The sequence below is a fragment of the Castor canadensis genome, chromosome 4, assembly GCF_047511655.1.
Source record: "Castor canadensis chromosome 4, mCasCan1.hap1v2, whole genome shotgun sequence".
Taxonomy (NCBI): domain Eukaryota; kingdom Metazoa; phylum Chordata; class Mammalia; order Rodentia; family Castoridae; genus Castor; species Castor canadensis.
Window position 1 is genome coordinate 59,395,807 of NC_133389.1, and position 16,925 is coordinate 59,412,731.

The window sequence follows — 16,925 nt, forward strand, 5'->3', positions numbered from 1 at the left end:
GGCATTGCCACAATTCCAAACTTGGAAAATGCTGGAGGCTATTCTCAAGGGACTTACCTTTTTCTACTTTAAGATAGACATTTTAAGAGAAATTTCTGAATCACACCACCCTACATACTTTAGTATAATATTGCTACATTAAAAATATCATAATAGTATAATGTAAAACTAATATCTTGTTTTAAGAAGCATCAGGTATTCCTTATAAGCAATGTAATATAGCTCTTAGCCATTTGTACAACTGAAATTCTAATGTACAAAAAAGAGCAAGAAGCCAAATTAAGGAAATAAAGGAGAATTAGCAAGAAACTGGAAGTAGGCACAAAAATCAATCAGAGTCACCATTTCTCCATGATGGTAACCTTACACAGTTCTTGCCTCCTGTTTTCTCTACCTAACATTGTGTGGCCTTAACTGGCATTCAGAAACATACTGGCACTGCTTTCCGATGCAGATTCCCTGAGAGCTGTGCCAAAGAGCCTCACTCAAAGGTGATCGCTACTGCAATTTCCCCAGGGGTCAGGCACACCCTGTTCTTGAGCCAGAGTAAGGCTCACAGGGGGAATGGGTTAGGTGTATGTAAGAAACCTGCAAAGAAGTGGACTTGATTAACTGGAAAAGTGTGTGGGGGCAGGGAGTATGGGTAAGCATTGGATTTTTAGCAAAGCTCTCCTCACTCCCTACTTGAAATGTCCGTATTCCCCAGAGCTCTGCTACTCAAGCTCTTTTCTTCTCTTCACTCACAGAAGGCACAATTTCATTCACCCTGGGGCTTGAATCAGTATGAAAGAGATTAGCTCCCATAAAGTCTACCAGCCTGACCCTTCTTCCAAACGCCAAACAATACATCCACTTCCAATAGTTGATTGCTACTCTCATATTCCAGGTAATTTAAATTCAGCGGGTGTAAAGTAAATTCATTATCTTGCCCCATAAACTCTTCCTCCCGTATTCTACATCCATTAGTAATACCACTGTCTGTGCAGGCACTCAATCCACAAAGTTGGAAGTTGCTATAGGATGAATGTGTCCCCTAAAAAGTACATGTGAAGCAAACTTCATCTCCAAGTTCATGTGCTGATGGTAAGTCAGATGAGGTGAGATCATGAGGGTGGGGTCCCAATGGTAGTAATCAATGACTTTATAAAAAAGAGGAAGAGACTGGAACTGGGGTGATTGCTCTGTCTTACTGTGTGATGTGTAGTGTTCAGTGTAGTAAGAAGACCCTCAGCAGATGCTGCACATATACAGGTGTTACATTCTTGGACTTCCCAGTCTCCAGAACCATGAACCGGATAAACTTTTATTCTTTATAAATTACCTAGTCTCAGTTATTTTGTTATAGCAATAGAAAATGGACTAAAACAGAAGACACCAACTTAGTTCTGGTCCTCAACATCTCTTGCCCACCTCACTGCAATGGGGCCAACTATATACCTTTCCTCACTGTCTTCCCATTTAGTTACAATTTAATAGAAGCCACTCTTTTTTGACAGTACTGAGGCTTAAACTCAGGGCCTTATACTTTTTAGAAAAGTCCTTTTGAGCCTCTGGATAAGGATGCAACCAGAAAAGAACTGATTTCTGCTTTGTAAAACCCAAAGCACAGGACCAGCTAACATGCTAGACTCCTAAATGTGCCCCATTTTAAGTTGTACATTTATGCGTATTGCTTATAAGGCAATCGTAAAGCAATACACCCACAGAACAACATGGAATCTTGCTGACACAGCAAATCTGTCCTTCCTGAGGAGTCCTCAGGCCTTCCTTTCGGCTCCCCTTCTGTCTTGTTGCCCCTGATCTTCCAAACACACTCAATGCTTGCTCCTCACACCTCTTATCTGCCCAAGGGATGGAAGTTCTAAGCATTAGGTAAATATCAAGTGTATGATATGAATTATTCTGGAAGTCTGAAAAACAAGATAAAATATACAAATTCTACATAACTTGATGTTGCTTCAAATACCACTGCAGGGATAGCCATTCAGCATTTTCTAACAATTCATATCTGTCTGCCAAGAGCTATTGGAAACTTTTATCATTTTTAACAGTCTGAACCACTGTTTAGGAACCTTTACTCCTAAGGAAATAAAGGTCTGAGTCAGGCTCTTTATACTTCAATCCTTTTTCAAAACCTAAACCCCAAAAGATGAAGAATCCCGGAAAAATATTTCAAACAGCCACACCCAATTTCTCCAGAGCTGGGTGGGTTTCCATCTCCTAACTTCTCTTCAGTAGCTTCTATTGTGTACCAGTTACCTTATGAAAACACAGTGTAACACAGAACTCCTCCTGTGACAAGAGGCAGCAAGAGTCACAGCCTGCACTTGTTATAGAAGGGCATATAAGCGACCTGCAATTGTAAAGATACTTGAGATGAAACTGAATGTGAAAATGCCTCTTCGAATGCACCACGAGTTACTAGGCAAGAAATCAGAAAATAGTGTGTGTGGAGGCTTCCAGGAAAAGTGTTCCACGCCAGCTTCCGAAGGGACTAAGGATGAGGGAAAAGGAGGGTGGCTTCCTCACATCCCTTAACAGACTTTCTTCCGTATTTGAGGGAGTTCATTAGTGAGGCCAAGGCACACTGTGCTTCCTCACTCACCATAAAATGTGAGTCCATTCAGAATCAGCGCAGAAACCAAATGCAGTATGTGTAATCACGCTTACAGCATATTCAGGCTTGTTAGACACCAGTGATGTCTGTCACAACAGTCACCAACACCGAGCTGCATCTCTGCCTAATCACAGAAAGGGCAGTAGGAGCAAAAACACCTTTTCCATGCTTTCCAGGTCCACTTCTCAATCTAACCAGCTTCCAGGTGAGCAGGCTTTTAAAAACCCTTAGGCAGAAGTACAGTTACTTCCTTTTCTTCTTTAATAATATTGTTGAATATTTCTAAAAAAAATTGGTAGGTGATTGGAAAACCCTCCAGGTTAGTTCTTCCAGGTTAAAAAAAATGAATTCTAGAAATGGAAAATCAAAATGCAATTCATTTCTCAGAAATAAGACATGACCCAGGCTTTACACTGTTAGGTGATAAAAGCATGTCTTTAGCCAGTATGGAAGCTATCATCCCATTTTTATGTCAAAAAAATCCCACCAAGAGTATTTTAAATTTACAGTATATTCATAACAGACAAAGATGTGCTTTATTTTGTATGGGATTGCAATTCCATAAAGGTAGGAAAGCCTTCAGATTTGATAACAACTGCAGACCAAAAGACACTGGCCACTCTCTCGGATACTCAGCACAACCCCAGCTGCTCTATGTTATAGATGAGGAAAAGAGGACTAATGAGTAGCTTACAAACAGATGGAAAAGCCAAGATGCTACTGAGGCTAATGCAATGACCCACTGCCCTCCAAAGTTTCATTCTTGTCTTGCCGCTTTTTTACAGAACTGGGGATTGAACACAGGACGTTGTGCATGTGAGGCAAGTGTTCTACCACTTGAGCTGCACCACTAACCCTTTATTTATGCTTTGTTTTTGATAGGGTATCCTTATCTTTGCTCAGGCTGGCCTCGAACTCATGATCCTCCTATCTCCCAAGTAGCTGAGATTACAGGTGGGCGCCACTTCACCCGATCAAAAGTTAATGTTCGTAAATTCACCATTAAATTCTCCAACAGACTGGATTAAAAAACTTATTCTATACAGCTCAACAATCCTCCAGTTTGATTTTTATTACATTTTCATAGAAATTCAAATATTCAATTGTCAGATTGATTATTTATATATTATGAGCTTAATAAACACATTTCTAAAAGCATGGGAGTAAGTGAGCCTTTTATCAGAAATACTAAATGCCAGTTCCACTACTAGGGAATAGACTAAGAGTAAAATCCAAGTTTAACATTGCCAGCACTCTGTCTTCATTGAATCCTAGATATTCTGAGCAGTGTGTTATGAAACAAGCAAGGCAAGTTTCTCTCCAGGAGCCACCCTAGCTTTGTAGGTATAAATTTGTCAAATGAACTTCAAGTTTTAAATGGCCCTCTGTTTATTGGAGTGACTTGTACTACATGCTCTCAGCATGTCTGTCTGACACAGAAACTTTGAGGAACCGACTAGACATGAGGAAAATATAAAACTTTGCTAAGAGTGATAAGCAATCCTTTCTTCATGTACCTATAGCCCCAGGGAAAGCCTGATGTCAGCACTAACTGTCCTCTTAGTCCGACAGTAAGTGTGCAAACCGGCTGCTTCCATTTATTACCAGTGAATACTATCCGTGACATGTCATTACCAACATTAAAAAATAGAAAAGACACTATTAAATTTCACTATATAATATTTCAGCTGAGCTTTTCCTCTCTCAATTTCATCATCATTTTTCCATCTTCCACTGACTTGTGTAATTACCAAGCAGCAAACCACCTAGCACTGAAGCATTACCATGGCAGAGTAATACTGAAAGCATGCCCGAGATCACAGGAATAGTGAAACCACAAAGAGCGCAGCGCATTTTAATATCCCTTTAATTTTAAAATGCCAGTAGCTCCACGCTCCTTTTCCGATAAAAGCTAAAGAAGTATCACTCTCCCACACGTCAGTCAGGCATTAGACTGTGAGGCATGTGAGTCAGCCACTCCTGAAGTGAATTACTGCAGACATACACTTCCTGCTGAGGCCGAGGCAGCCAGGTCTAAGTATGACAGGAGCCCTGTGAACGCTAGTTCTGTGCACATGTGTTACCAGCCCTAGAACAGGGACTTAGACTGCGCCTCTAGCCCAGTATTCCCTGAACCTACTGCATTTTGTTGGAAATGTACATGTTCATACACCCCCACACAAATATAAACACCTCACAAACACACCCCCACACACATATACCACACAGCACTGCATATACAGACACCACACACGGACAGAGCTCCCCACACTATCCCTACTCTACACACATACACACTACGCACACACACCATACACACATATACCACCCACATATGCACAACACAGACACTCACACACAACATACACACCACACACACATTTATACACAATATGTATACACATACCACATACACAGACACATGTGCAGGCACACACACACCACATACACACTTTGAGGGACTGAAGTAGAATTTACATTCTCCCCCAACTCTAGGAACTGGTGATCCTAACAAGTTCTCAACTCAAGTCAAAAAAGAGGTCACAGGTCAATGATAAAGGACACCTTTCTCTGAAATGGACAAAAAATAAGAGGATAGAAATTTCCAGAGACGATCCACCATGTAGAAATGCTCCCAGGTTATTGGCAATCTGTGAAGAGACTTTCTAATCTTATGGCTGATGCCAGTAGTCTACTTCCTACACTTCCCAAAGGTCCAAGAATACTTCCAAAAAAGAAAGGCATCAATTTGCATGCTAACAGACTAGCTATAATCTTCAAAATTACAACCTGTCTTTCATAAGGAAATGCTATAATTATGAAATGAATTGGCAATTGATCAGAAAGTTGAACAGGAATCACTTAAACAGTGAAAATTGTTCCTCTCTGCAAAGGATGACTATGGTCCCTAATTCTGATGGGCCTTTTTGATTGATAAGTTACAGAACCTGCCTAGAGTCATTCTTTGTGAAGGGAAAGGGCTGAAGTCAGCCTTGGACCTTGCTTTCTGTACCACTTGGAAGAGTCACTACATTATTTCTCTCCAGCTATTTTCATCTCCTCACTCAAAATAAAAAGCACTGCTTCCAAGCCTTGTCTTCACAAAGTAGTTTCATCAGAGCTTTGACCGTCATTTTTAGAAAGGAGATTGAGTATATCTCAGGAAAAAGACATTCTGCCCACTGGGATCTGTTCATAGCCTCTGAGGTTTTTGCTCCAAGGGAGGGCAAATGAATCCACTGCAGGCCTGGAGTGTATTCAAAGGAGAAACCCACTACACTGTCCACCCTCCACAGATGGGCGTTTCAAGGTCTCAAAGCCTTCCAGCCACAAGAAGAGGGTAAGAAAAAGAGAGAAAGTGAAAAGGAGAGGCAGATTTTGATGGCTTCCCTTCCAGCTGAGTGGGGCTGGACTTGGAGCAGTGGAAAGGGTCTGTCTTACAGCAGACCTGACTGGCGTCTGCCATGTTGGAACAAAGTGAGTGCAGAGCAGGAAGACATGATGAGGTCTGTGATTCCTAAGAATGGCACTTGGTATAGCAGATGTGATCTGGTCTTTCCCCAAGGAATTGTTTCTAAAGAAGTAGCCAGGAGCAGGCAGAAACCCCCATCTATACCCACAACAAAGGGTCCATGGCAACTGTGAGTGGACAAGCACCCATTGCATGAGGCTATGGCAAGAAGACCACCAAAGCAGTAAGTGAATTCAAAGAACTTCTTTCAAAGCAAGGCAACCACTCTCAGCCACCAGGCCTGGGAAGATCCTGAAGAAGATGAAAGAAAGTTAGACATAAAAATATAAAGTAAAACTGGAAAACCTGGGTCACATCAAACCTGGAAGATTGCTTTCTCCACTAAACAAATAAGTCATGCATATCTGCTGTGTGAAAATCCAGACATGGTGTTGTAGGAAGCACAAAGATGAGCAAGATCCATCCTCCAGACCAGGTAAGTCCACAGCATTTTAATGCATGAATCCTAGACGAAGTGTATCAGAGTTCATTCCCTCAAATTAGCAACACCAAGTGGCCACAAGACACAGTTGGCAACTTGAAGAGTTAGGGAAAGAAGAACCAAGAAAATACAAACCTAGTGTTTCAGCATCTGAAGCAGGAGGTGCATATGACTGATTCATACCATGTATGAAAATAAAATAATGAAACCCATTATGAATTGCTTTAAAAGGGGGAGAGGAGCGTTAAGAAAGTAACAGAAGGGGTGGAGCCTATCAAAGTACATCTTATGCATGTATGGAACTATCACAATGAAACACTTTTGGACAATTAATGAACGCTAATTAAAAGAAAGGAAATATTAACACTTGGAAAATGAATTCTCAGGGGGTGCATGCAAAAAGAATTTAACTTTTACACAGCATCCATTACTCAATGCCCACAAGCACACATGTTCCAAAAGTCATTCAGCTCCTAAAATGCAATCTACAATACGGTGATGTACCAGGGTTTTACTATTTCAATTTCTTGATATACGTCACATACTCATCCTTAATATCCTATAGAGTGTTTAATAGACCGTGTCCACACTCATGATGGACGATTAAAGCTTATTACTTCTTAAAAATGAAGATCAGAAGAACAGCTTAACTATTTTAGTAAAAAGAGTCTGTCTCCCTCATTCCTTAATGAGGACAAATCTTAATACAGTGGGAGGATTTCCTGGCACCTGTCAGGTAAATGAGACACTGCATATTAACTGTCGTTGTAGGTAACTGTTCCTACGGTTGCATCCAAGACCCGTAACATGAGGAAACAGTTAATTAACACCCTTCCGTCCCCTGGAGTCCCCGGCAGCATCAATCTGTAAGCAGGAAACTGCTGTTGCTGCTGTATGGGGCCATTTGGTTACAGCACAGGACAGATGTGTAACATGGCAAGTCACTCAGTTGTGCAGAGATCCACTGAGAAGAGCAGAATGTTATAGGGGAAGTCCAGATTTATAGCTACACACAATCAAAATCTCTGTGATTTATGTAGTTTTTTTTTAATGAACCATACTTGTGCAGGCTTTGAAAAGGTCACCTCTTTAGTATTTTGCAATTATTCCCTGTAATTCAAGAAAGGCAGTAAGTATTCAGATGAACATTCTGAATTAAGGCAATTCTATTCACTGTTCAGTCAGTATCTTTCAAACAGATTGGAAATTATTTTAATCATATAATCTACAGAAGTTAAGAAATTCAGGCACTGAATTTTTTTTGCTAACCAACTTCTAATAAAAAGAGAGCTCAAAACGGGAGCACAATTTGGATGGATAATCACAAGACAGGTCATCTAACAATATTTTAAAGTCTGTTCCTGACCAGTGGGTAGATGATGACAAAAGCACATCTAGGATACAGTTCTGCAAATTTACTTAACCACTTTAGGTTCTTCTGAGCTTCTCTGGATGTTGGAGTCTACTTGTGTTTACTCCAGATTTTGGGCCCATCCTGGATAACCTCAATAGTCCCAGACACTTTTAGGTGTCTGGACAGGGCCTAACACACCCAGGGCCCAGGCTATCCTGGTTTTCCTGCTGCACTCAAATAGCCTACACTGAAAGCTCCGTCCAGTGGGCTGGTTACTCACTATTGAGCTGCCAGTGTTTGCAGGCCAAGTACAATGTGACTTCGTGTGGGGAGAGAAACCTCTGCGATGTAAACCTCCACCATGTTCCCATAATGCTCTGCACCAAGCCACTCATAGGGCTTTCAGTAGAACGCAAGCCAAACAGCAGCGACCAATAGCTTCAATTCTTATCCAGGCAGCAGAGAACCTATATTATGAAATGTAGACTCAAAAATTGAGATCAAGCCTGATACTTTCTGAAACCAAAGCAGACTAGATTAGAAAGATTCCCAAATAGGAGAGCAAATGTCTAATTGGACAGCCATTAGGAGATATATTGGGTGCTAATCAGATCCAAAGTAGTCGGCTGAACACAGAAGCCACAGGACTAAAATAAATATGAGGAGTTCTATGTCTTCTATGGTATAGGGCTGGGGTGTTTTTGTTTTTCTTCTTTAAAATTTATGCTTGCAAAGCAAAATCCACGATGATAATAAAACAGCTATCAAAAGTTGCTTGTGTTCTCTCACAGTCAATTGAAAACACTATGAAGAAAATCACAATAGTAGTGATTGTTGGCATATAACGAAAAGCTGGTAGATTGTAGGCATTTCTTAAACATACACTACATCAAGTTGCCTATAATAAGGCCTTTTCTTATATGGCACATAATAAAGACAAAGAGCATGAGAAATACAGGGAGGAAAAGGTGTCTCAAACAGAAAAACATTTCATATTACAATCCTCTAATCCAATGGCTGGAAGGAAGTTAGAAAAGAGAGCACACTCTGAAAAGGATGATATCCAAGTGGGGATGGGGCAGGAATTGAACAGGAAGTGAGTGTTGAGCTCTCAGACAACCAACCGCTCCATATGGCTTGGTTTTCTGGGTCACTGGGACTCTCCCATCGTGGCACTGCTGGGCAAGGGGAAATGCTACAGAGGGGGTGTGTGAGTGTGTGCGAGTGTGTGTATGAGTGTGAGTGTGTGCGAGCGTGTGTATGAGTGTGTGTGAGTGTGAGTGTGTGAGAGTGTTGAGTGTGTGTGTGAGTGCGTGCGGAGGCATCCACACGTGCTGCTGGCAGGAGGCCCTTGATAGGTGACTATAAATTGTCGTAACTTAGTCGTGGCAGAGTTGAGCCTTGTTCATTCTGCTGGGGAAATGATGAAAGCATTAGGTAAGCCATGGAGCAAAACATCATAAGTTCATTAAAATAAAATGCCTTTCTGATGCCTTATTAAATGCATGAAAGGGTTCTCTTGTCAGTCGCCTGCATTCTGTTCTTAATTCTACTCCAACCACTGAGGGAGGGATTAGGCTGCAGTGCTGCTTCTTTTTTCCACTGGCTTGTGTGTTGTGTGTGTCTCTCTTCATATCACCAGTGGGAAGGGGCATCGGAAGCTGTCAAGAAGCATTTGAGAAACAGGTGGCTTCCCTAAATGTACCTACAGTTTCTCCCAAAAAATGTACCCACTGACATTTAAAACATTCTTTTATCTTTATTAAGATCTAACTTCCTGCAACTACCTAGCTTTGTTTTCTGTATACAAAAAGAGTTAGGACAACTCTTCAAAGACAACCTTTCCAAGCACCTGAAAACAGCTATCCTGTCCCCTCCAAGTCTTATTTTTTTCCGTACTTAATGCATCCTATTTCTTTGGTCACTACTCATGAGGCTTTCAAATCATGCCTCGTTTTATAATTCTGATGAATAAACTCAAGTCAAAGTTCATTGTTCTTACTATCATTACAAAACAGTTCCCCTTTGCTAAGAACATGCTATGTATCTCAAAACATATTAAATTATTTGCTTTAATATTCTCAACATATAATAGTCTCAATAATATTCTCCTTTCTGAGGTGTGGTGACATGTGCTTATGATCCCAGTTATTTGGGAGGTAGAGACTGGGCCCAGCAAAAAGTTAGTGAGACTCCATCTCAACTAACAAGTTGGTGTGATGTATCACACCTATAATTCTAGCTATGAGGTGAGAATAGGTAAAAGAATTGTGGTCCAAGGCCACTCCTGGACAAAAACATGAGACTCTATCAGAAAAATAAAGCAACAATGCTGGGAGTGTGGCTCAATTGACAGAGCACCTCCCCAGCAAGCACAAGGTCCTAAGCTCAAACTCCAGTACCACCTAAAAAATAATAGTAATACCTTTTGAGACAAGTCTTTTTCATCCTCATTTATCTGTTGAGAAAACTCTCTTGGTCTGTTTTCTGTTGCTGTGACAAAATACTCAAGCTAGATACTTTACAATAATAGAAGTTTATTTAGCTCATGGGTCTTGAGGCGGTATGTGCAAGAGCATGGTGCCACCATCTGGTGAGAGCCTTCTTGCTGCCTCATAACATGGCTTGCTGGTGAGACAGGGCAAGCCTGCTGCCCAGGCTCCTCTTCCTCCCCTTGGAAAGCCACTGATGCCATCATGGGCCTAACCCCATAACCTCAACTAATCCCAATTACATCCCAGGCACTGCCTCCAAATGTCATTAACACATGAACTTGGGGATTAAGTTTTCCACACGTAACTTTTGAGGGATACATTTAAACCACAGCAGACACTAGGATTCAGAAAACGTAGGGAAGCTTCTCCAAATCACATGGGTTACAAGTGGACAGGTATGTCAGCCTGCCCCAGTCTGGTGACTTTGGAGCACCCATGTGAACAAGAGTCACACAGACAGGATGTGCCAAGACTGAGGAACACAGAGCTCAGTGCCTTCTGAAAGCCACACGCCCATGGAAGCAGCTGGTAACTGCATGAGTTGTCTTGACAGCTCTGCCTCACCTCCGGTTCATGTTGAGTTTAAAGCAAAGACCAGGCTTCACCCAAACTGTTAACAAGGGCAGATTGTCCCTCTCACCACACATTTCTACTTGGCACTCAATCCTTTCTAATGGAGTGCAGTTTACCTCCATTCCTGCTGAAAATGACCTCCCCAGCTTTGCCTCACTAGGAAAGGGATTGGGACACTAGTGCATTCTTCTCTTAAAAAGCTCATCATCACTTAAAATGGCTGTCCAGCTGTGCTTCTGTGACATCACCCTTCTTTGATAAAACCTGAGTTCAGAAGAGAGTAACACTGGAGGACACCTTCCCTCCCTAGAGCAGAGCCTCTCAACCTCTGTTCACCTAGGACAACCGTGTGTACCTTCCAGTCATGCTTTGCTTTCCAGAGTTTATGTCAAAAAAAACAAGAGGTGTTTTCAAATGCTTTTTCCACTAGCAGCTCATTGCCACCTGAGAAGCACACCACTGATTCACGACCTTTCTTAATCAGTCAACTAGCAACAAACGAAGCTATTTAATCTTACCACGTTCAGGTGTCTCCATCTTTTCCACAAAGATGTCTGCAGTGAGCACATTATTTTTCTACTACCAATGTCTGCTGGGAAACTGAAAATATTCTGCTGGCAAAAGTTTTTCCATTGAACAGCTCCCTTGAGAATCTGTCAAACTTGCAAAACTATCTTATTCTGAAGGAAAAGAACTGATCAACGTGCTGTCCACTGTGACAGTAAAAGTAAGAATGAGTTGTATCTGAAGTGAATTCCAAAATAAAAAGTTTGCACTGAAAGTCACTGTGATCGCCTAGAAGGAATTTTAAGCAAGGAAACTAAATCAAACTTGGCAGCATGATCCTCACTATGCTCTGAAGCATTAGGCCCAACATTTCACTAGAATCTTCCTTAGAAAACTCTGGCAGCCATGACTTGAGGATCCCATTACATAAATGTAATCAAAAGAACAACTTTCCTTAAAGCTAAGGAAAAAAGCTTCTGTTGACTTAGATCAATTTTTCCAGAAAGCAGATCTATACTAGAAAAATGCAGTCTCTGTCAAGGTTACAAAACTCTTTTAAGCCTCAGGAAAACCAAGCTACTGTACATTATTGAGAATCCACCATTTCCAGAATTAACATATACATCAGTCACTGGGTACTGTGATTGGATGAACCAGCCAAAGTCAGAGCCAGCAAAATGTAAGAAATACATCTGTGCACAGCAAAAACATAGCAGCCCATTAATGTCTGTAAAGCTACAGGATGACTGAATTTTCTACAAATCAGTCTATGACAGATTAAGTAACTTTTGATGTAAGAATTTATTGAATTTTTTCTGTTCCTGCAATTTGTAGTAATTTAGTAGCCCTCCACTTATCCCCATCCTAAATAACACTATCAACATGAAACGAATTTCAATCTTCTTTGCAAGAGAAGGACAGGGAACAAATGTACATTATGCAAAACACAGCTGGAGAGCTACGCGGGTGGTATGAGGAGATCTAGATGAATGGGGAACCTGGGAACCTGTTGGCTAGCTGTGGGCTATCAGGAGGAAAGAGGATTCTCCGCCGGTGGAAAGTGTGGAAGCCTGTGAGGAAGAGGCTGGTGTACACGGAAATGTGATGTACCTCCCTGTTTCAAGGACAGGGGCTGGGGTGGGAAGAGTGAGCTCTGAATCTGAAATTGAAGTACCTTGCTAAAATAAGCCACTTCTCCTTGTTGCCCACACAGACCTGCTCCCACAGCTCGAGTTCATGTGCACGTCTGTCCCGCCACACTCAGAGAACCAAACAACCATCCATCTTCATGGCTGCTGACAGGCTGTGTTGTTCTACCTGCTTACATGGTCCTGCTATACATCTCTGACAAAAGTCACTCAAATTCCCCTCCCCCCAGAGGAATTTTAGTTTTCTTTACGAAGAAACTACAAAGAGGAGAAGCCCTTTCATATGGAAGGTCCATGGCCACCACAGTGTGTACTCTTAAAATCACTCATTCCTGAGCAAGAGCAGGATGTGGTCATTTATTTCATTTTACTTTATTTTCTTAGTAGTACTGGGCTTTGAACTCAGCCTCACTGCTGGGCAGGCACTCTATCACGAGCCATTCCACAGTCCGGACCTGCTCATATAAAATTCTCTCATGCCCAATACTACAGAATTTACATAGGGGGACTTGGTCATAAATTATACAAATAGAAAGGGTAAAAATCTTAAACTGTTTCTCTGTACAAAAAAAAACTGTTTCTCTTTACAAATCAAATTGTAAAGATAGAATAACAATGTATGCACATATGAATAAATGAATAAAGAAAAAAAGACAGAATAACAGATTAAGATCCTTGTCCACATCTAATCAGGCAGTTTTACACAACTTCATTTTTAAATGATCTTTTGTTCTTTAGTACCAAGTATTTGAAAGTTATCTAATGAGTGCTTGCTTTTCAGTTAGACCTGGCTGAGATAAGGGACTTTTGCATGCCCAGTTTTTTAGATATTAACTTTATAATAGAGTAGCAATCTAAGAACCATCCTAAAAATGCTCACGCTCACATATACATACACAACACAAAGGTTTTAAATTAGGCATGCCCAGACTGAAGCTTGCATAAAAATAAGCTAAAAAATGATAGACTCAGTGTGTTTTATTTTTATGCAGATCACAGCTAATCTCCTAAAACCACTTAGATTTTTTTTTTCTTTTTTTTTTTTTTTTGTGGCACTGGGGTTGAACTCAGGGCCTCACGCTTGCTAGGCAGGCACTTGTACCACTTGACCCACTCCACCAGCCCTCTTAGATTTCTTTGTTTTCCTCAGTTCCTACTCAGGACCCTTGCCTTTCTTCCTTGCCTTCCAATGTGGGCAAAATGAGGTACAAAAGGACCGGACAATGAGCCTGGAATGATAGGGCAGCAGGCAGTACCACAGCACAGTCCAGCCTGGACTGAATGCTGACCCTGAGCCTGCCATTCTGGTATCATCATAGTGGATGTGGCATTTGCTGTGGTGTGATGATGGTGTCAACAAATCATGTTCATTTGCCCTTCAACAACAACCACAATACCAATGATTAATACAAGTGGCTCAAGCAGTTAGACACTTGCTGTTGTATCTGATGCCCACCATCTCCTATGAGGAGAAGAATATTATTTCTCCAGGTTCACAGCTGAGTCTTGGAGCAGGTGAGAGGGTCTAGAGTTAGGGAGGCAGCTTGGAGATTCAGCACTGAGTCACCATGTTGTTTGACTTACACTCTTCCTATGACAGCCTTTCCTATATACAAAGACCCCAACCCTTTCTTTCCCAACCCCAATCTTTTCTTCACCCATATTAAATAATTGAATTCATCTGACCATTCCATACAATAATAATATCCCAAATATGACACTCAGCTCTTCCTACTTCTTTGAATTCTTTCTAATTTGATAGACTCCTCTGGAAACTTGGTGTCCATGTGGAAGCTGTATTTTAATAAATTTTATAGTTTCATTTTAAATTAAAAAAAAATTCTTTCATGGCCAATACTACAGAATTTACACAGGGGGACTTGGTCATAAATTATGCAAATAGAAAGGGTAAATAAAATTCATTTAAATCATAGTTCATAGCCAGGACATTAAAGTACATTTTTAAGCCTTAAAATGTTTTTTGTTCTTATCATGGAAAGTGTTAAGAGATTCCATCTCTTTTTTTTTTTTTGACATTGACTTAAGGTCCTATTTTACTTTTGATTATAACTTTTGAGACACTATGCATAGTTTTAGTTATCTGGTTCCCTGTTGGAGGTGGAAATAATTCTTGATTTACAGAGTAAATTTCCAGAGTTCTGGAAATAGTCGTGTTGCATGTTTTGTGCCACCATTCCCCAGCTCTTGCCATCTACTACTCAGAAGCTTTAAAATCCACACTTACCTCCACATCGCAGGTATATTCTGACCCATCCAGAAGTATCACTTTGCACTGCATGCTTTTTGGCTTCTTGACGATCTTTAAAGGAGACCGAGAGAGTTTACTGCTAGATGATTTCTGAGAAAGTTTATCGTCTTCAAATTGCTGGTACTCAAGTTGTTTTGCAGCTGCGGCAGCAAACTCCCGCTCCTTGTCGGTGACCTGTGAAGAGCCACAAATGCACAGTTTTCATCACAAAGCAGGAAATAAAGATGGTATTGCCCAGACAACGGCACAAAGGACTTGGGAAACAGATTGCTTCCCATTCCCTATGACATGGGAGGTATCTGAGTTGGGAGACAGGAATGGATACACATATACAAGTATTTACAATGCTAAGTTTCACCTAAACAACACTGGCCATTTAAAAGCACCAGTATGGCTTTATTTCAGTTTGGTGCCAGAATTCAATTTAGAAGCACTGAGTTAGCAAATGCCATCAAGACTGAAAAAAAGCAGGAACAATGGACAACTAGCTTTTAAAAAAGGCATTGGATGGTATAAGCCTCTAAAACAAACCATCTAGAGTTTTTCTTAATACTCTACTTTTGTAATTCACTGAATCCTTCTATTTTCCTTGACTTGTTATATATGCCCATCCATAACAATGTATCTTTTAAATGTTAAGGCTTTAGAGAGCTTCTAGCATTAATCTCTTCAGTAATTTTACAACTGTTAAAATATTTGCCTTAGCTCTAAATCAACTCAATGAAGTCAGAAGTGCTGAAATTCATCACAGAGTAATCCGCTAAGTCTGTTTCTCTTCATTGTAATGAGTCAGTATAAGAACAGATCAAATCTGTCCAAACGCTTTAATCTGCTTTTGAATTACAACAGGCTAGTCCAGGCCAGCCTCAAAACTGCAGAGGACATCCTATGTCACCATGAAATTCTCCCTTGAATCAATCCCCTTGGAAAAGACTCTGGGTACTGATTGCTCTCCAACTACTTTTCTACATCCCTCTTCTCTTTAATTGATGACCACAATGATGGCAGTGCAAATTAAATCCGTGGCCACACTACCACTGCCACTGATCTGCAAATCTGCACTCTGAGAGTCCACAGAAAGACATATATTCAGCACAGGGCCCTTGAAGCAGACATGAGACTTCCTCTCCCATGAACACGACCACACACAGTACTGACAGATTATCATTTCAACTCTTTCATTTATTAGCCCTCACCATCTTATACCCACAGTCATTGGCCAGTGTGTCCATTCTGGATGTTAGATATAGATTTCTACATTTTCTACCTTGTTTTTCATCCAGAAGATGGCTAATGTAGCCCTTTCCTCCAATACTATGCCCAGGAATTCAGGCCAAAGTCTCGAGAAGTTCTTAAGAATATAAAGAGAACAATCTGCTGAGCTTATAAAAACAGGCTAAGTTAAAAAAACAAAAACAACAACAAGTGAGTAACTTCCAGGAGTGATGGAAGCATGTACTCTTAGTATTTGGGAGGCTGAGGTAGGAGGATTGGGAGTTCAAGGCCAGCCTGGGCTACACAGTAAGACTCTGCCTCAAAAACAAACAAAAATTGAATAAATGACTTAAAAAGCCAAAGTAGTTGAAAAAGTGAGTGCAGCTAAATAGGCCAATAAGCTGAAAAAACCTGCTCTGGCAATCTGGTCAAACTAGTTTGACATATACGCTTTCCACATCAAAGCATTAAAATAAAAAGTACAAGAAAACCATAGAACTCTTATTAATTTTGGCCTTGAGGTAGTTTAAGAAGAAGTTTGGTAACCCTGGAATTATATATCAATAAACATTATATATTTGGTTAAATGTTTTCTAACTTATATAAGACTTGCACATTTATGTTTTTATCTCATTATAGGCAAGGTCAATTCAAACTACGTTTTTAAGAAATCAACTTTCTCTATATATTAAGGAAAGATGAAATTTCATTTTGCTCTACTAAAATAGAAGTGTTTGTATAAGAATAAACTTTCTGGGATTGCTTACATGGCAATTCCAGAAGACCTTTTTTTG

The 16,925-nt window shown here is 40.6% G+C and overlaps 1 protein-coding gene across 32 annotated transcripts in view; it reads right to left on the reverse strand.

Annotated features, from left to right (window-relative positions):
* Epb41l3 (erythrocyte membrane protein band 4.1 like 3) overlaps window positions 1-16,925 on the reverse strand; it is a 237,730-nt gene that overhangs the window by 94,592 nt on the left and 126,213 nt on the right. For all 32 annotated transcript variants that reach the window (XM_074070267.1, XM_074070272.1, XM_074070269.1 and 29 more), the window contains exon 3: window positions 14,893-15,090. In XM_074070267.1, coding sequence (XP_073926368.1) covers window positions 14,893-15,090 — 198 coding nt within the window. The remainder of the gene's footprint in view (window positions 1-14,892; window positions 15,091-16,925) is intronic.